This window comes from Numida meleagris, chromosome 2, assembly GCF_002078875.1.
Source record: "Numida meleagris isolate 19003 breed g44 Domestic line chromosome 2, NumMel1.0, whole genome shotgun sequence".
Lineage (NCBI taxonomy): Eukaryota > Metazoa > Chordata > Aves > Galliformes > Numididae > Numida > Numida meleagris.
Genome location: NC_034410.1, coordinates 16,758,541 through 16,778,990, shown reverse-complemented (window position 1 = coordinate 16,778,990; position 20,450 = coordinate 16,758,541). Strand labels below are relative to the sequence as shown.

Here is a 20,450-nt window from a genome sequence, read left to right as displayed (position 1 = left end):
TCGGAATTAAATCCAGGAAATATAAATAAATAAAGCCTAAAGATCATCCCACTAGAAAGAAATGAAAACAAAAGCGTGCTATAGCCACAGAAAATGCAAAAGACTGAAATAATTCCTCACTGCTGTGGATGCCAGGTTATGCTGCAAGGGGATGGGTTTGGCTCTGAACCTGAACTGCCAGCTCGCAGCCTCCTGGGGCTTGGGGCTGTTGCAGTGGTTCAGCGTTGCTGCAAACTGCTCCTTCTGGGAACTGCGCCTTCCTCCGCTGAGTAACTCTGCAGCAGTGCAATACTAGATTTAATCAATTCAGGTATCCTAAAATACTTCCATGCCCAGCAGGAACATCACTGCACAGACCCAGAGATCAAGCAAATGCGTGCTCAGTCCCCATTCAGAAAGCTGACATTCCTTTAGGACAATGGAAGGCAGGGAGCAGAAGGAAGAGGAAAGAATGAAAATACTACATCAGGCTCTTCCATTTTGTGAGGTGATAAAACTTTGAGGAGCTTTTTTTTTTTTTTCTTTTTTTTTTTTTTTCTTAATACTCCTAATCTCTATTTCAATTTTGGCAAACAACAGTCTTAGATATGAGGTCACTTAAAGTTACTGCTATGTTTGTCTCAGAAAGACAATAGAGCAATAAAATCAGTGAATGCAGAAGTTTTATGGGTATCACATCAACAACAATTTCCTTCATTTCTCATGGTGCAACTGAGAATGAGAACTTTCCTATAAATGAGATGTACTTAGTGAAGCATGAGACATCCTTACAAGAATCCCATCATAATACTAATATTCAAAAAAATGTAGATCTTCAACTTACAGTGGAGCACCTCCAGCTGGCTCAACATTTTGCTTTCTGCTTGTGAATAGATGCACTTGGGACTAGGCTGTCTGGGGCCCTGGGCAGCTAGATCTGGTGGGGGCAGCCCTGCCATGACAGTGGGGTTGGAACTGGGTGGGCTTGAAGGTCCCTTCCACCCCAACCACTCTGTGATTCTATTACATCAGTAACTTGATATTTGTGACCATTATAGAAGTCAGAGCTAACAGCTAACAAAGTTTTCAAATACATAACTTTACATGAAAGTACTGTAAAGGAATTATTTTTGATAATCCCACTGAACAGGGAAGATAGTGCTTTTAGCCTCCCAATAACACCTAAGTAGCAGGATCTCCCAACAGGATGACCTCTGCAGCAGCATCTGAAACATTCTCAAATACAAAAGCATTTTTTTGTGTTTTTATAATAATACTGTCAATATAATATTTGCATCCATTAAAAAAATTTCTTGTAACCCCACTTCAGAGTAATCACTGTCTTGTTAGCTGTATGAAAGCACACTCTGCTGAGGAGCTTGTGGCCCAAGAGCCATACAAGGAGTGGCAATGAACAACTCCTTGGCACTACTGAAAGTGAAAAATTCAAAGCTGGAAAAATGTAGTTAATGTTATGACCGTGAACTGAGCTGCCATTATTGTAGCTGCTATATTTTACACAAAGGCATACAGGACATTGAGGTACGTACTTCAATTTCTGGTGTGTGAAGTCAAATGTCATTCACAAATTCATCCCACAAATATCTTCAGTGGAGGGGCAATAATTTGCACTAATCCATGGGAAACCCAATCAGAGTTCATTAATTCTGCAATTTAGCGAGGAGAGGGCAGCTTTAGCATGAAAGAGCAGAACTCAGTTGGAATAACGTCACTATAGTTTGGCTTCAGGACACAAAATGGTATTGACCAACTTTTGCTGCTAGTGCTTAGCAGAAGAATGAAACCTAAATGAATTAAGGCACCGTAACAACAAACGCTCTTACCAAAAACAGTTTGTACGCTGGATTTTCAGGACTGTGCTCAGTTCATCATTCAAGGCAGTGCTTGGCATCACTGCAATTGTAGTCTGGGCTGCTGAATCAGCCCTGCATCCTGTGCTGTTACAGACCTTCTGCATGGTTTGGGGCAGGTTATTTCCTCTGCCATCTCTTGCCTGTCTTATCTGTTTAGCTCAGTAAATCTCCAGGACAGAATTTCTCACACAATGTGCCTGGTGGGTGAAAGCCCAACTGAATTCTGGCTCAGCTGCAGCCCCCGTGCATTGCTACAGTGCAGATGATAATGCTCCCTCTTAGCACAGGCATGGATGCAGCAGAACCAAAGGCTCGGTAACAGGATCTCCCTCTAAAGCATCTGCTCTAAAAATCTCAGAGATGGGCGAACTGCCAATTTGCAATTTATTAAGATTAGCAAGTATGAAGTTTGGAAGAATATTTATTAATGACGTGCTATTGCAGATCTAGGTCATGTTTAAGTGGGATTATTCAACTCCATAGATGCTGGGTTGGTGGGTTTTTGTGGGGGTTTTTTGGTGATGGCAGGATTGTTTGGTATTTTTTTTGTCTTCTTTTTCCTTTTCCCTGGAAATCTGTGCAGACAAAGCTGTATGCTTCAGGATAGAAACGTCAAGTTCAGCCCGTCCACTTTCCAGCCAGAAGTGGCAGCTGCTTGGGAACATGAGGTGTAGGAAAGCAGAAACAGAAACTGCATTTCTAGCTGCTTCCATTTTAAACATCACCTGTAAAATAAAACTCAAACCAAGGCAAGTTTGTGCCTTTGCAGGCAGGGTTTGTAAGTCTTGACCTTTCTCAGTGTTACCTCTAAAATTTCCCAGATAAGCAAAATTGACAAAGATGGCAGCAGTTGGAAGCAGCTCCGCGTGCTCAGGTAGCCCCTGGCAGCGTGGCTGTGCACCACTCAGCATCCAGAGTTACATTTGTAATTGGAAAAAAGTGAGACGAATTTACTACATTCAATTCATACATATTATTTTTCTAGATTGAGACTCCCTTTTATTTTTAATGCAGATGCAGCTGTATAAAGTTTGTATCTATCATTTCTTATCGTCAGTTTCTAGAGGGGCTGCACAGTTCACTGCATCCAAGCTGAGCTTATTTCAGGGCACCCTGTGCATTCAGATTTTTGCTTAAGGTATCTTCCCATCTCGATTAGAGCACAAAGCCTGGTCTGTCCGAGAAAACACTGACAGTCCCACGGAAGAAAGCAGCCCCTTCCCCGCCGACGGATGTACCGTGATGGCAATCTCCCGAGCCAGCAAACACCAGGCTGTCTCACCGCGCGGGGAGGAAGTCTGGGGGTACCGGGGCACGGCTGGCCCCGGGTTAGCGCAGCTCCCGGCTCTGCAGCAGCCGTGCTCCACCCTGGGTGCCGGGGCAGCCCGCGAGCAGCTCCCACCGGGCGCGCGTAGGGCCGTTCGCGGAGCTCTGAGTCACGCGAACCAAGCGCTCCGCTGATGCGGCTATTAGGATGCCTGATAAATATTTATAGCCCCTCACCGGGGAGCTGATTGACAGCACGGGGGCAATCCCTACCGGCAGCCGCAGGCAGCCGCCTCGGGGACAGGAGCCACGGGGAGGGGTTTGGTACCCGAGGGGTCCCCACGCTGGGGGCTGTGCGCAGCCCGGGGACGGCCCTCCATCCCCCGGCGGGACGAGCGGCCCCGGCCCGGCACCCTCCGCGGGGCGGGGTGGGCGCTGACGCAGTGACTGCGGTCCCGGGAAGAGCTGCGAAACAGGGCTGCCTGCAGGTGAACTGAAAGTCGTCGGGGGGAAGGGGAAGAGAGAGGGAGGAGGAGGAAGAGGAGGAAGCGGCGCGCAGCCCGCCCTGCGCGTTGCAGCTGGCGACCGAGGGCTCCGCGCAGCTCCGCGCAGCCTCCGCCTCTCTGCGGCCGCCGCTCCGCTCCCTCCGCCCCGCTGCAGCGCGGCGCCGAGCGCGCCCCAAAGTTTGCTCCCCCCGGGGAGGGGTGACCTTGGGGCAGGTGGTGCGCAGCGGGGCGGGCGCTGCAGAGCCGAACCTCCGGGGCGGCACCGAACCCCCGGCGGCACCGCCGCTTCCCGGGAGCGGCCGCCGAACTCGGTGAGCGCGGAGCAGCACCCCGGGAGCGGAGCGGCGCCGAGGGGGTTGGGGCGGCCCCCCGCGGGTGGGCTCCGGAGGTCGGTGCCGGCGGTTCCGCAGCGCTGCATTCCTCGGCCGGTCCTGCTGCCTCTCGTGTCCCTGCGTGGCTTCTGCCTGTGAGTAAACTTATCACTGTGTCCAACTTCCAAGTTACTTGTTTGTAAGCGCGGAGTACGGTAAAAATGATTTTTCCTCCACTAACGTTGATGATGAGGAAGGCTGTGTTGCGTGCATTGACTGCGGTTGGAAGATGTTTGCAATGGAATTACCGTGCTCTTTGGAGGAGTGGGGGGAAAAATCATTTAGGACTGTGTGATGTGAGTTGGAAGCGTTCGCTTTGTGCCCTATGGACAGAAATCTCCACTCCTTGAGTAAGGGCTCTCAATCCCAAGGTGCTGCCCAGCACATAGGTACTGCGTGAGCAGGGCAGGAGGATGCTCGGGGTGCTCTGTGTGTGTGTGTGTGTGCCCTGGGATAGGATCTAGTGACAGCCGAGGGCCAACTTTCTGCTGCACACAGAGTCAAAGCAAAACTACCGTGAACTTTGAGAATAGCACAATTTGACTTGTCTCTGCTTGGCAAAGTTCAGTGCTGCATGCAGTACAGGCGGGTATGGTGACGTAAGGTTCTCCGAGTGTCTTAGCATCGTGGTTAATGCTTTATTTTTGTGCTGTCATTTAAGAATCAGTGTTTGTTATTCGTTTTCATTTTCTTGGACTTTCTGTGTCCTGATGGTTTTAGAATAGATGCCCGGAGCTCTGCGGATGAGCACTGTGTGCTGCCTGGGGAAGTCGACAGCGGGTGGCTCACACGGTTTGTGCTCAGAGGGGCTGCGTGGATGGAGCTGCTGCTCATTGTTGTGAAAGCTTGGTTGGACTCTTAGGTGGAATGTTGCGTAATAGCAAGCATTAAGGCGTAAACATGGACAGCTTTAATAAGCTGACTTTCTGCGAATCAGGGGTGGGAATCAAAGCTCTGCTTATTTATTTATTTTTCTTCTGACCTTGCGAACCGTGAGGGTGCAGTGTGCAGAAGAATGTATCATCTGCCTCTAAGAATTAAATTTTTATATGGTGACCAAGCTAGAAAATCTCTGACTAAATATAACAACTTTTTTTTCTCCTCTTAGCTCTAGGCTTACCGAGAAATATAATCTAATCTCACATTCCTAAAGTAGGCTTTGATAGCAGCCGAACTAATGCACGCAGGGAGCCCTATGCACGTAGCTGGTCCTGCTGTACTCACACTGTGCAGGGCGCAGTGCTCACAGCGCACAGCTCCTGCAGCCAGAAGCTCTGACCCCGTATTGTGCAGACCTGGAGCTCTGATTGATGTGCATCTTTTACACCAAGTCACAGTTCAGGTTTGTGGGTTTTACGCAGCCTTTCTCCACAGATCATTGCAAAGTTACAGGAGGTGGATCAGTACTGAGCATTTTTTTGTGCTCCTGTGCCTGAAATGATCAGCTTTTTTTTTCCTTTTCCTTTTTTTTTTCTCTCTCCTTGTTCTGCAGATGAGTTACTCTAAAACTATTTTGACAGTTTACTATAACTTAGATGGGCTATGTTTTCTGAAGCATTCAACATACAACAATAAAACTGCCATTGGAGAAAACTACCGTATTTAGTTACTTTTTTTCCAGAATGTCTTCCCCTCCCCAGCCCAGAAAGCATTGCTTTTGTATTCAGTCATCTTTTTCTTTTCCTGACAACGGATAGATGGCAAGTTAGCAATTCAGAACATCTATTTACTTTTGCTATGTGAAATAGCAATTTCCTGTTTATTGCTTTGGGATAAATTACAGTGCTGTTATGCCATACGTGTAGCTTTGGTTTAAGCGATTGGAAGAGGTGGGAAAAGTTAGCCTTTTTTTTTTTTTTCTTTCTCTCTTTTTTTTCTTTTTTTTCTTTCTTTTTTTTTCCTTGATTCCTAAGAAACCACTGCTCTGGTATGGCAGAATTGTTTCTCAAGAGAATACATTCATTTCTCTTCATTGAAGATTAAAGTTTGGCAGTTCTCAAGTGCAGGCTCTTGTGTAATAGCTTCTGTTGGGGCGGTGGCTTTGCTGGGGCAACGATGACGTCCAGGCTGCTGTTGGTAACAGTTTGGATTTTGTAAGGTTGCCCTTAATTGAACAGCTCTCTTGTGTTTGACATTTGCCATGACCTCTTGCTGTAAGGCAAAGGAGGCAGTTAATGATTTTGAAGCTTGTCTTTCACTCAGTGGAAAATGAGGATGTTCAGTTCTCAGTCTTGTTCTTACTCCTAGCTAATGTGGAATTTTCATATACATACACATATGTAGGATACTCTATTGCATCCCTATGGCAGTTGATACTTTTACATATGTATGGAAAAATTTAGCCACGTACCGACAGCTGAAGTATTTTCAGATTGTTTTATAGATCCAATAGTCTATAAAATCAGCAAGTCTTATCTTTAAATTGTTGTCTTGATTCATCAGTGCTTGCAGATGGCTACTGAAAGTTATTACAGACAGTGAACAGGAAGCAGTCTGGAGGTGGCAAACATGGCTCTGGGGATGGAAAGCACAGGAAAGCAAGAAGCAGAGGATACAAAACAAGGTGAAGTGGGAGTAAATAAGAAATAACTGGGAAAGTGGGATGGAAGTGATGCGAGTGGGCAGGGAAAGGGGAAAAATGGGGACTTTCTGTCTGGCTTGGCTCATCACATCAAATTGTGCTGGTCACGTGGTTGACGTCATGGTTGTGGTGGGCAGAAGCTCAAGCCTGTAGAGACGACCCAGTTTAGTTATCTTAGTTCAGTCCTGATTGATACATCTCGTGCGCTGCTCAGTCATGGTCTCTTCTGCTAGGACGACCTGTGTGGCTGCTTTGCCATGGTACCTCTACGTATTTGCTCCCTGACAGTTATACTGAAATTGCTGGCTTGAACTTTCAAAGAGCTGTTGCTGGTAACTGCTTTCCTTCGCAAACAGCCAAATTGCTGACTCGGTGGTGAAGGCCTTCCCAGCCCATTATAGGCATGTGGGCCTTTGTGCTTCTTTCTAGACATCATTTTCCAGCAAGCATTACTGTTTTTTTTTTGTTTTTTTTTTTTTTGCAGAATGAAAGAAACAAATAGCTTTTTCTTGAATGTGTTATACTGTGGTGCAAAAGAGCATTTTTGTGTCGTACCAGATGTCTAAACCCTACAGACTGAAAAAAATGTCTTCATGAGTCATCTGATGGAGACTCGCACAGATGCTTGACATTAAGATGCATGAAACTTACATACATAGTTTATATATGCAGAAGTACTCCCATTTTTTTCTCAACAGCTGAACAGTAGTTTTTCTTCACCTAACCTTGAATGTTTTGCCTTAGAATTCATTAACTAATGGAAGAATAGTTTTCCAAGCCAGCATGAAATGAATTAACTCCAAACTTTATATAAAGATTCAAGGAAAATACAGAGATTTTCACTGCTGCCACTCAGGCAAACTGCCAGATCTCTATGTAATAATATTATTTTTGCCAGAATTGTGGGTAATGCCAGGAGAAGTATCAGATTCTGTGGAATGGACAGAGTGGAATGGGACAGAGCAATGTAAAAGTTTGCTTGATGGTAAAGGCTTGCTTTTCTGAACGGGTTATTTAAATGTTCTGTTATGCCTTTTACCTCCTTTAACTTTCCATTGAATACATCTTGGGAAATGCTTCACTGACCATTGGAGTATCTGGGAATTGCCCGATACACTTTGTGCAATTTAATGGTAAGTATGTAAAATCTCATGACCTCTGAGTATGTTTTTTCATACATTTGTTACTATATAGTTCAGATCATTTCTATCTCTTTCTTCCTCCTGTAGTATCCTTAATCTTTTTTACTTTAGTCCTCAAAGTACCCTATTCTTAAAGCGCATTTATTTATTTTGCTTTTTTACTTTCAAGAAGATAGATTTACATCAGATTCAATTAGGAGATGTTTACGTTAATTAGGAGATGCAGGCCAGCCTGTTACTTTTCCATATCCTTTCTTTGAGCAGGGAGAGACAAGAAATTGTTTCCCTCTAGAAGTGGTGACTTTGGCTGAGGGAGTGGTTGATGTGGACAGGGACCCCTGGGTCACTGTGGCCCACCCCGCTCCAGCAGGGACGCCCAGAGCAGGGTCCCCAGGCCTGTGTCCAGGCAGCTTCTGCAGGTCTCCAAGGAGGAGACTCCATGGCCTCTGGGCAGCCTTTGCTGGTGCTCAGTGAGGATTGCAAAAAATATGTGGGTTTCTGGAGCAGTCATTGCAAGCTTTGTGACTGTGGATGGCTATTTGATGAAAGACTCAACTTTAGCAAATGCACCTCTGTGCTGCTCAAACTCCCCAAAGTTGGTGTTTCACTCCTCAGCTTGCCTACCTGTTGCTTACCTTTCATTCAGTTTTCTTGTGATCTGTATCCACAAAGAGGGTTTCAGTGCTCCTTGTGCTCGTAATCATTTATTTTTGCAAGGACTGAGCAGGAGGCCCCTGCAGAGACATTAGCAGTGCCAGGTTGTGTGGTGAGGAGCATGAGGTGCCTGAGGCTCTCCTCTCTGTAAAAGAGTAAAAAAGAGCAGCAAGAAAAAGCTGAAGCAAGGACGTTTGGGGGCCAGGAGCTTGCTTGTACAACCTTTTTTTTCCTCTTAGGGACGTGATGCCACAAGTAAATGTAGTACCACTCTCCTACTGTATGTTCATCCTCCTGGCTATTGGATGCCTTAGCTCTGGAAGAATGCAAATTAGTCTTGTCTGATTTAGGATGTAAGTTGTCCAAAACTCCTAACATACATAGAATCGTCAAGGTTGGAAAAGACCACTAAGGTCATCTGGTCCAGTCATCAACCCATCGCAACCGTGCCCACTGAACCATGCACGCCTCCTCCTCCTTTTCTCTGCAGATGTGATATTAGGGCAGTCCCAGCTCATGCCTGTGTGTGCTCCCTCTCTGTCCTCATGTCTGATATACAGTTCGAACAGTGGAAGTCCCAAGTCTCAGAAGAGATCAGCAAGGGAACAAAAAAAATAACATGCATTTACGTATTCATTTTCAATATGTGATGTGTTCTTAGAATTTCAAAAAACTTGGCAGGTTGTGAAATTAGCTGCTGCATAACCAACATTGCTGCCCAATTCTGTGCTAACCTTAACCTTGAAATTTACTGAAGCTTTATTGCATAAATGAGAAGTCTTACTGCATAACTCAAGTGTAATGTACAGCATAATATGCAAGAATGTTTATAATTAGGCATTTATTAATTGTTTTAGAATCTAATTGTGTATAGCTTTTTGTCCTTGGAAGGTTATTCAAAGTGAAGTGCAGCCGTGTTTTATTTTTCTCATCACTGATGTACTATTTATTGATTTAAGAAAATTTTCTTGCAAAAGTATCTAAAATAACAGAAACAGTAATCCTGTGGAAGTAGAACCTTCTAGGAGCATATTGGAGTCAGCATTGTGTTGCTGCTGGGTATTGGGATGGCAGTGGGCAAAACTACAGTGTCCTCTTGGGGCAATGTGAAACAGACCACGTCCTGTCAAGAGAGTTGGGAGGGGATATTGCTTTGGTAACAACAAATCCTACCTTGGAAACTGCACTCTGTCCAGCAAGAGCCTAAATTCTGATGCTAGGAAATGGTTTCTGTCCTTTATTGCTTTGAATATACATGGAGGTTGCTTGGAAATGTTTGCTGGAAAAGCTTTTGTAGAATTACCCATCTTCACTTTGAAATCCACAAGGATGGATTAGATGTGTTCGTTTACTTAGTCATGGAGTATGCAATTAGCGCTCTGGCTGGATATTTATTATGTATCTGGTGAGGAAGTGCTTTCTGCTGTTATTTTTATTCTAATAAACAATGCTTTAATATGGATAATCCTCTTTTAACATTAATTGGAACATAGAGCTAATGCTTACACATCTTCAATTTGAAACTGATGGGATAGCTGTACTACACTGCTGCAGTATCAGCAAAGCAAAACTGGAGGGAAGTGTGAAGGAACTGCACGTTGTAAGCATGAAAGTATGGTTTTTGTACTTTGTCCAGTCACATTTCCAGTTTCATACGTGGTGATATAGTCATTATAAAGGCTTTAATTGGCAAAGAGCTTGCCAGCCTGCCTTTGCCAGCTCTGCTGAAATCCTGGCCAAACTTCTCAAGAGTGTGCAGTAATCTGCAGTTGGCTGAGAGTGGCGGATATAAATAGATGATATGGTGCTGAATTACAATTGATTATTGAAATTCAGCTAGTATGTAATAGATAGCCATAAAAAGGCAACATTGTTTCCCTAATATGGGGCTTGAAATGAATGCAGTCTTTTTTTTTTTTAATTTAGCAAAGTTAATGTTTATCACAAAGTCATAAAATCTAGCCTATATTTTTGTGATTCTTTGCAAACAAAAATCTTTTTCTGTTCTTAATAAGAAAAGAGTTGTGGTCTGATATCTGGGTGGCTTCCAGTAGGAACAGTTCATTATTTTATTTCGGGCCAGGCAAAACTGGATGAAGACAAAGTGCATTTTATATATAAATTGCTTTTCAAGCATTTTTCTTCAGAAACCATGCAGGAAAACAACAGTATTCAGCAGATGCTCTTCTCAAAATTATTTGCTTTACCTCCTCATATTTTGGGTTAATTGGAACATGAAAAAAAAGCTAACAAAATTAGTAAAATACAAAGTGTTATCCATGGAATCAGTGTTTTTATTAATCTGTTCTTAGTTCCATAATATTATTTTTTAGAAGCTAAAATAATATGGAGGTCCAATTACATGGGAAGGATTTTTGGGTTTCTTCAACCCATATGGTTGGTGTGTGCTTTAGCGTTAGATCTTGCCTTTGTTGTTTGTCACCTAATGGGAGGTTTTGCAATTGGCTTTCAGGAGAAGAGAGCCAGGCCCTTAGCTGGGCATTCCACTCAGGTGCTGGGGATGTCCCATTTGGGAACAGTTGAGCCAAAATGCCACTTCCTGGGACAGGAGAGCAGAGAGTGAGGAAATGCTGCATGTAGGGCTGTGCCTGATATCCTCTCTGGCGTTTAGAATCTGCGGCACTGCCAAGTAATGGGTGTATGAGAAGTTCAAAGTCTGTCGCTTGCAAAGCATTATGTGAGGCAGACACCGGGAGCTGGCACTGAGGCTTTGTCTCGCTTTGTGCTGTGTGCCTGGAAAAGCCAACATTGATTTGTTGAGTCACTTCTGCTCCTTTGCAGTGTGGGACCTGATTACAGGCAGTTCAGGTCACCTTAGGTCAAAGACAAGCAGGTTACTGGAAGCCATTTTAGTCATTTTTAAGTCAACTTGAATCTTGCTGCACTCAAACCAGCAGTTCTTCTGTCGTAGGTGCTGCGGAGCCGTGGTTTGGGGAATTATTACTTGTCGGCTCCCAGTGAGCACTGGCAGCTTGGGCAGCACAGTACATGGTGAAAGTATCTGCTGTTCTATCATGGGGGCAGGAAAGCACAGAGCCATTGCTTTTCTTAGTTTGATAGCAATGGACTGGTGAGTGTCTGCCACTGAGCTTGCATTTGGCCTCTGGCTGTGCAGTCTGCAGCTTCATCTGCCATACTGTGAAGTTTCTCACTGCTGCCATTTTCAGTAGCGTATTATGATGAATACATCAGCAGTCAGCATGCTAATATGCAGTGTTATCTATCCTCAAGCAGGTAAATGACAGAGCTGCTGAAAAGCCGGGGGTTGCACACTGCTCTGTGTCTGAGGCTGAGGGATGGAGATCGGATGCTGGGATGAAAACTTGGGCTACACCAAATGCTGCATGGCCAGCAGGGTGAGGGGGGTGATCCTGCCCCTCTGAGGCCTCACCTGGAGTTCTGCGTCCAGATGTGGAGTCCTCAGTACAGGAGAAATGTGGGCCTGTTGGAACGCGTCCAGAGGAGGGCCACAAAAATGCTCCCAGGGATGGAACACCTCTCCTACAAGAACAGGCTGAGAGAGCTGGGGCTGTGCAGCCTGGAGAAGAGAAGGCTCCAGGGAGACCTGAGAGTGGCCTGTCAGTATGTAAAGGGGGGCTGTAAGAAAGAAGGGGACAGCCTCTTTAGCAGGGTTGGCTGTGATATGACAACGGGAAACAGTTTCAGACTATAAGGGGGGAGAATTAGATTGGATATAAGGAAAAAGTCTTTTACAGTGAGCGTGGTGAGACGCTGGCACAGGGTGCCCAGAGAGGTGGTCGATGCCCCATCCCTGAGTACACTCAAGGTCAGGCTGGATGGGGCTCTGGGTACCCTGATGTAGGTGTCCCTGTTCATGCAGAGGAGTTGGACCAGATGACCTTTAAGGGGTCCCTTCCAACTCAAATGATTCTATGATTCCATTAAATGAGTTAAGATATGAGATTCTTCCTTTTGATGTTTGTTTTAATGTTAACCGAGCACTGTGTGCAATGGATTTGTTTGTCTGGAACTGTCTTGTTTCAGCAACCCGTGGCAGTTTGTTAGCTTCTGATATGGTAATTTTTGAAATTGCAGTGTGACATCTAATTGTTTCCAAATGATGCAGGGTACACGTTAATTCCGTTTTAATGTTGTTTTAATTTGAAAAGTGTTTCCTCTGCAGTTGTCTGACAGAAGTCACTGTCCCTTTCTTGGTTACTTGTAGGTACAGCTTTATTGGGAGGTCAGCTTTTTAGCATTATTATTAACTGATTTCAAGGTGCTGTCTGGTTTACGCTGGGTGTTTAAGAAGAAAAGTTGCAGCCGAGCGGTTGCTTGGGCAGATGCTGAGTTCCTATAACTTACTGTACTTCTGTAATTTCATAACGTTTGTAACCAGCTCTTTCATGGGATTCTCGTTATGGTCTCTGGCGCAGCGCTGGGTCTCTGGATTGCTCAGTAAAGTGCAGACCTCTGAATGCTTTATATCATTCACAATGAATCAGACCATTCACTCGCATCCAGCGCAGCGATGGATCGCTTTAAATTTCCTTGCTTAGGAAGGAGCAAATCGGGCTCGCGTTTGTGGGAGGAGGAGAAGCGGCAGATGGAAAATAAATGGGGGCACGGGATGTGTGGCCCAGGTGGGGGGCAGCACCCGTTGCCCCCGCGGGAGCACGGGATTGGTGCGGGGGGCTCCGCTGCCGCCGCTGCTCTCCGCCTGCAGCCACGGGAGGGAGCTCCGCGCTGGGAGCGGGGCGGTCCCCGCGGGGTTCGGCTCGGGCTGTGCTCAGAGGACGGGATGTGCGCTGTGCAGAACGGCTGTGGCTGTGCTCCCTTCTCTGCAGCGCCTTGTTTCTCGGGGCGCTGGAATCAATGCTGTTCTGTGCATCCGACGGGCTGAAAGGTTACGCGAGGCATTGTGTGCCGGGCAGAACAAGAGGCTCTTTTCACGCGGCGCGTCGCTGGGGTTGCCGGCAACTTTTAGTGAATGAGGAAATGTTACTTTTTCTTCCTAGCTTTATTTTCGTGGTTGACATTTCGAAATTTCTGAACAAACATCTGTAAAGGGCACTGAGGAAGCAGAAGATTATTAAGATGCGAAGATATGAAGTAGAGTGATGTAAATACTTCAAACACTGCTCTCATTGATCCTTTCCCTTCTTTAGTAGATTGTGCCAGACAATCCAGAATGGAAATAAATTTTCCTACACTGTTCCCCACACCCCAGATAAGTGGGGATTTGTTTTGTTTTGCTCTCTTCTGCAAAGAGGAGCTCAGTAAAGGTACTCCTTTATCCTCAAGAATGCTAAAGAACAGCAGAGACATAGCATGATACAATCAATCAATCGTAGAAGACACCTTTAGAATTCATCTGGTCCAACTCCCCTGAAATGAACAGGAACACCTACACAAGATCAGGTGTTCAGAGCCCCATCCAGCCTGACCTGGACATCTCCAAGGACAGGTCTTTCACACCACCTGTGGTCAGCCTGTTCCAGTACCTCACCACCTTTATTGTAAAAAAGAATTTCTTCCTTATGTCCAATCTAGATCTCCCCTCTTTTAAGTTTGAAACCATTTCCCCTTGTCCTATCGCCCTGCTCACAGGTGAGGTGTTCCATCCCTGGGATCGTTTTTGTGGCCCCCTCTGGACATGCTCCAATAGGTCAATGTCTCTCCTGTACTGAGGACTCCACATCTGGATGTAGTACTCCAGGATACTGTTGGCTTTCTGGGCTGTGAGGGCACATTGCTGGCTCATGTCCAGTTAAACCACGTAAACCACACTAATACACTAATTTAGAGTAGCTTCATAGCTTATCTGATTGTTGAAAACAGTGGTTGGAAACAGTGGTGTGGTGTTATTTTTTTTTTTTTTTTCCAGATCTCTGATTTCCAGGCACCACAGGCAAAAGCAGATGTTCTCATGCACACCACACCAGTGTGTGGATGTGACCTGTGCATCTGTCTGTGTTTCTGTGCTGTTGGGCCCCTTGGCTTGTCCCTGAAAAGATGCCATAGGTGCCAAGGTGTGCAAGGAGCAGCGTGTGGATGCCTTCCTGGATCCACAAGTGAAGTCATTCTGCTTTACTCTTCCACTGGAGAAATTTGTTTCAGGCAGAAGGAATCATAGAATCACTGAGGTTGAAAAAGACCTGGATGATCTTAGGATCATCCAGTCCAACCGTCCACCTATTACCAATATTTCCTACTAACCCATGTCCTTTGGTACATCTAAGCATGTGTTTTTGCTGAGGAGAGTTGAAAAATTTCAGATCTGATTGTGCTTTTGCATTAAATAGATGACTTCTGGTGTTTCTGTTTCTTTGCCTTTCATCTGCTGCTTTGTTTTATTTCTGTCTTTCCCCACCTCATTGCTGCTGTTTGTCCTATGAGAAGCTCTCTAGCCCTTGCAATCCTCAATGGGTAGCTCTTGGCATGCTCTGCATCTTCTGTTGCTGCCGGCATCACCTCTTGCTCATGAATGTGGGGAAATGGGCTCTTTCCAATCTGCAGCATCCTATTTAGTTGAATTATTTAAATTTTACATAGTTTAATGTGATGTAATTCTTCCCCCAGCAGAATCCCCTTCTCAGGGAAGAAAGCCCATCTCAGTGCTGGAAGAAGATTGGGAGGTGTTGGCCAGGATGCATGGGGGGCTTATAATCTCTAGAATTCAGAAATAACAATTTCTACTGTCCTTTTGCAGTTCATTGATATACTGAAAAACCAACATCACAAGAATATTTTAGTTTCCCAGTTTTCCTATTTGAAACGAAACTTCCGTTCGCTACCCATATTGTTGTTGACCACCTCAAGAAGTTGTATGGCCTGAGCACCTATGAGGTTATAAGAATCTCTGTTCCCTACCGAAGGGCTCGTGTGTATCAAAAATAACTTGAAAAATATTTGAAGGGGAAAAAGCTTCTGGATGCCACGTGAAGTTGAAGATGAGTATCTTAGAGGGGAATCAGATATGCAGTAATAGAAAATGTACACTATAGATTGAAAATGCGGCAATGTATGCTTTCTAAATGAATAATTTAATTTTAAAAATGACAGTGGAGATTCAGAATAAAGAATTTAACTCAATCTTATTGTGAGACTTATTGTCTTTGTAGTTTTTAAGCTCCAGCACTGGGAGCCCTGTAATATGAGAATTTTACTTGTTTAAGAAATATTTTCCTCTAATGGAGAAATCTTTGAAATATGTATTTGGTGAATATACTGAACGTGAAAGGAACTAAGCTGATATTGTAAGAAACAGTAGTCTTCCAAGTCAAACTCCTTCTGTGCATAAAGGGATAGTTTATGTCATTTTAATACTTGGTATTTGTGATGATCAGTGTTCCTTGCATAAAGGGATGTGCGAATAGCATCAACTAATAACACACACCTGTGATTGTCACTTTTATTTTTCTTTAAACCTAATGAGAGTTATCACTTAGCCAGGCTGAAATTAAATTAATTCTATGAACTAATTAAAAAAAAAATAAAAAATCCTGGAAGAACTGCAGACTGAAGATAAGGTTGGGAGTGCAGCATTCTGTTGTGATACAAAACATGGGAAAGCTGAGCCACTTCAATAAATACCCTTGAATCTTCACTTGGCATTGTGTTCCTTGAAAGCTTGTGAGGAATGTGTGACACACTTTTGCACAAGTGCTTCACCAGAGCTTTCAAACCTAGCAGAGGCAGTCTGAGCCACTGGGGGTGGCTGGCTGTGTTGTGGCCATGGTGGTTGGCTGGTGGTGGTGGTGGTTGTGGTGTATATGTGTATTGTTGGTGGTGATTTTGTTGTTGTTACTCTGGACCCCTTATTTAAAATGCTAAAGATCTCCACGTCTGAACAGTAAATGCTGATGACTGACCTCATAATCCCTCACTCTAATATTTCATTATTACATTCCTTTCTTATCTTTAATTTCACAAAGTGCTGTCTTGGCAAAGAAGGGAGTTTGTGAAAGTTTGTAAACAGAATCTGTGTGTGTGCGTGTCTGTATGTATATGCATGGAGCTAGATGGATGCATATGGATTTGTGTTAGAAATTACAATCGTGTTGACCCTTTATCTACAAATTTCTTTTGGACTAGCAGCATTACTCCTTTGGAGACCATAGCTATCAAACAAAGAACAATATTTTGAGGGGGCAGAAACCTTTTTTTAGGAACTAGGTTAACCATAGTGAGGCTCTAAAAGAACTAAACCAATTGTTCAACCTACATCAGTTTCCTCATATAGCCTCCCTCGAGAGCTTGCTGCCTGCAGCACCTTCCAGCCCAAAGTTATCTGTTCCTTCCTTGCTGTGGGTAGCATGGGATCTTGTGGGAGTCACCAGAGAGTAAGTCAAGGTCCCCAAAGTCACCTTGCAGAAGGTGGCTTCCCGCCATGTGAAGCTAAATAAATATAAATCCCACTGCAGGACAGCAAATAGATAGCTCACCTCATGCAATGCTCAATATCACTACTTTAAGGTTGAAACCAAGTTCATGTTTATTTCTTTCAGTGTTTCATATTTAAAAATGAAGAGTGATTATCTGTAGCGGCTCAGTAAATAAATTGCTTTTTTTCCTCTTCAGAAATGCTTTTCCCCTGGAGTATTCAGTGGCAATAGCAGTAAAAAGCAGTCGCTATGCTTGTGTTCAGAGAGTGTGCTCTCTCTTGTGGCCCTGCTCTTTCAGTGAACTTTTATCTTGCTAAAATGAATATTTTACGATTAACAACACTTGGTCACATCTGGTACTTCTCGAAAATGGTTGCATTTCCAAGAATAGCATGCAAACATGAAACCAGAATCACAAGCAGATGTTTGCTAATATGGCCATAGATAACCTTTCAGCTTCATGCTTAATTTTCATGAATAACCATCTGTAAAGAATGCAGATTAATGGAGAGCAGAGATGATCTCTGCCAGTGTCAATATGTTAACTTTACTGTATTGCTGATATGGCACTTGTTACTATAAAATAGCATTTCCTCACTGTATAAAATTGTCAGCTGCTGTTTTCAGAAAAGTGATCCTTCCTTCTTTTTCCACTTTTTCGTACTATTTTTGGGTTGTAAAAAAGCATTTTTTAGCATACAGTGTGACTACCTGTGTCAACAAAACTGCTAATTATGGTTCAATTACTTAGCAAACACTATTTCCCTTCCCCCCAGCTGTGGATGAGTCATGATGTGGAAGAGAGTGAATATCTGGCTTTTTCTCCTTGTTAGCCTTTATATATTTATTGAGATTCATGTAGCTCCTGTGACAGAGCTGGTGTAAGCAGGGTATTGGTTCACTTGACTCCTGGTTTTGAACAAACGTATTTAAACTTATTTTAAAAGTCCAAAGCCACAACATCTGTCTATATCCAGAACAATATCTTTTGCTTCTTGTCTTGTATTATTCCTTCTTTGAATTATATTTAGTTTTGGATAGCTCAGCTTGCAGGTTTTGCAGATAGTTCTCTGAAATATCTACCCATGGCTAATGGACTGGGAGACCGAGGCCTGGGCTGTGGTGTGTGCTGCATGTGCCCTTACTGATATGTCCTTGTCATGGTGAAATCTTAAACACTGACAAAATGCCATCATAGGGAAGGCATGACTTGGGGCAATGTTGGAAGTGTCCCTTAAAACCTCTGGTTTTTGGCTGTTCCAGGTGTGAGATGCCCCCCATCTGCTCTCATTCACAGAATCCACCAGGCCCAGGTGTTAGTGTGGTTATTGGCAGTGGTTTGAGACTTCAGAATGGGTGTGAATCTGAGAAATAAGTGGTAACAGAGATGAGTTTGGAGGAAGATGTGCATTAGCGAATGTGCTTGCCCAGGAGAGGAGCCTTGCAGAGGAGGTGCGAAGTGCTGATTTAGTTAGTTCAGAAACTTCCAGATAGCTTGTCACTTGGTGAGAATATTGATGTTCTTCTGAAACAGAAATGCACATGAGCAGAAAATCTATATCCCAACATACACATTTGTAGACAATATGAAAGGACTGTTTAGAAAAATAGCACATCAATGAGAATTCATTAGAGCCTTTCTCTCATTGTAGTTGAAATACCTTCAAAGAGAAGCTAACAATTAAAGTACGTTCAGAAGCAAAATAGCCTTGTAGGCATTAGGAAAGGGGTGGGTAGAAGCTTACATGTTAATAAAATATCCCAGATAGAGTATTATTTTACATCTCATGTTCTTTAGTTAGCTCCCTTGGTAACTTAGAAAATGGAGAATAAAATTTACAATTATAGCTGATTAGATATTATGAGTTCTCAACAAAGTATGTTTATGTTCTGTATGCAATTATTGCAGAGTTTCTGGGCACAACTCTGTAGTTGAATCTGAGCTATCTTTTGTGTTGAAGTAATTTAGTCTCTTCTGTTATGTATGAGGAGAACATACTTCATTCTTCAAACTATAGCAATCTTCAGATAAAGAATTTTTTAAAATCAGTTTGTCTCTTATAACTAATCTAATTTCATGAAATAATAGCTATGCAATTTTGATTGTGTCAAGTGTGATTATGTAGGCTGCATTGGAGTTTCAATAAGCAATGTTCTCAGTTTGGAAGAAATAAACCCAGCCACCCTCTCTGTCTGCCATTCCTCATCCTGGTTTGCTGACCTGTGCACCTTCAAGTGCGTCAGCCGTGTGAATCCCTGTTGTGGGTCTGTGGATTCTCTGGGCTCTTGTGTGTTTTGGCGTGGTCGTCAGGCAATGCATTGCTGCGCTGTATTGCAAGGAAATGGAAACAAGGAGGCTCTGGTGTTCTGCCTTTTGCTTTCTCTTTGGATAGCTGGACTCTCACTAATGCAGCCAATGGTTTTCAGCCAACTCAGAATTTGTTGCTCTCTACTATTAAGTAGTGTCATTAAGAGTATATATATTTTTGTTTTAAAGTTTTGGGAGAGAATATACTGTAATTATCAATCTTGCAAACTTTGAATGTGGATTTTTAGCCTTAAGTTTAGGAAATGTGACTTTAACCACTGTCAGATGTGAGTTGAAAGAATAATTGCATAAGTCAGATTTTGGTAGACTTGGACTCTTGATAATGCTTATTTTTTCTAGGCATTATCCCTGTGAACCTAAATTGCATTGATTGCATAGTTACTGGTTAAACTCATACTGTTTCTAACAGTTCAGTTTGTTGGGATTGTTCCTTTTGACCTTCTTTCTTTTTGATGTAAAGGTCTTATATAAAATCTTGAAACCTGGAGATGGATATTGGTAAAATAAAGCTAAAAGATGCTAATATGAATGCCAGAAGTTCACTGCTTCTTCAAGCACATGTCAGCTCAGTGTTGTGGCCAAACACTGAAGGGCAACTGCTGTTGTGAAAGTCTGATCGTCTGTTTGCTAACAGCTGTTGGGGGGGTGTCACTACTGGGTTAAAAATATTTGATTTTGTGACTCTTGAAATATTTTCTGATGTGTATAGCTGCTAAACCACTCGTAGTTCCAGCTTTAGTTGCATTTTAACAAACTATTTTTTTGGTTAGTCAACCTTGATGATATGTTGTGTGCAGTGTTTAAAGCTGAAGCAATGCTGCATCTGCCAGGAAGGATGTAATTGCTGCTTTTGAAAGGGACTTTGTCACATTGACTCTCAAATCCTTTTTTCCTGTTGTAGGTTTCCCAAAGGCACAGTGCTGCGATGCCCCGGAATGCCTCATGGCAGAGGTCCCCGTCTGCCCCGCTGGAGCGTGGCACTGCCCTGTAGGGAGCTGGGTAAGTGTGACACCCATCCTCGGTGTGGGCAGCACTGCCTGACACATCTCACCTGTTCAGATGGGGCTTCCTGGTAGCTGGGGCAGACCTGGTAATGTGGACTGCTTCATCAGCCCCTTCTTGTGCACACGTGCAGCTTGCTGTGCTCTCCTGGCCTAGGGTACTTTGGAAGAAGATCTGCCGGGTGGAGATGCGCATGCACTTTCTTTTATTTTGGATGTGCTTTAGAGAGATTCCTCCAGAGAGGTGGCTGTGTGGGGGATGAATGGGAAGGATATTGAGACTGAATTGGCAGGAGGTGAAGGTGTTCACTAGGATGGTGAGCTGACCCTTCACCAAGGCATCTTTTAGTGCCAAAGAGAAGTGCTCGGGTGGGGAAG

The 20,450-nt window shown here is 43.8% G+C and overlaps 1 protein-coding gene across 1 annotated transcript in view; it reads left to right on the top strand.

Annotated features, from left to right (window-relative positions):
• The window catches only part of KIAA1217 (KIAA1217 ortholog), a 354,365-nt gene continuing 337,854 nt past the window's right edge, over window positions 3,940–20,450 (top strand). The window contains exons 1-2 of the mRNA XM_021389175.1: window positions 3,940–4,091; window positions 19,973–20,070. Of these exons, the coding sequence (XP_021244850.1) occupies window positions 20,007–20,070 (64 nt within the window). The 5' untranslated portion in view covers window positions 3,940–4,091; window positions 19,973–20,006. The remainder of the gene's footprint in view (window positions 4,092–19,972; window positions 20,071–20,450) is intronic.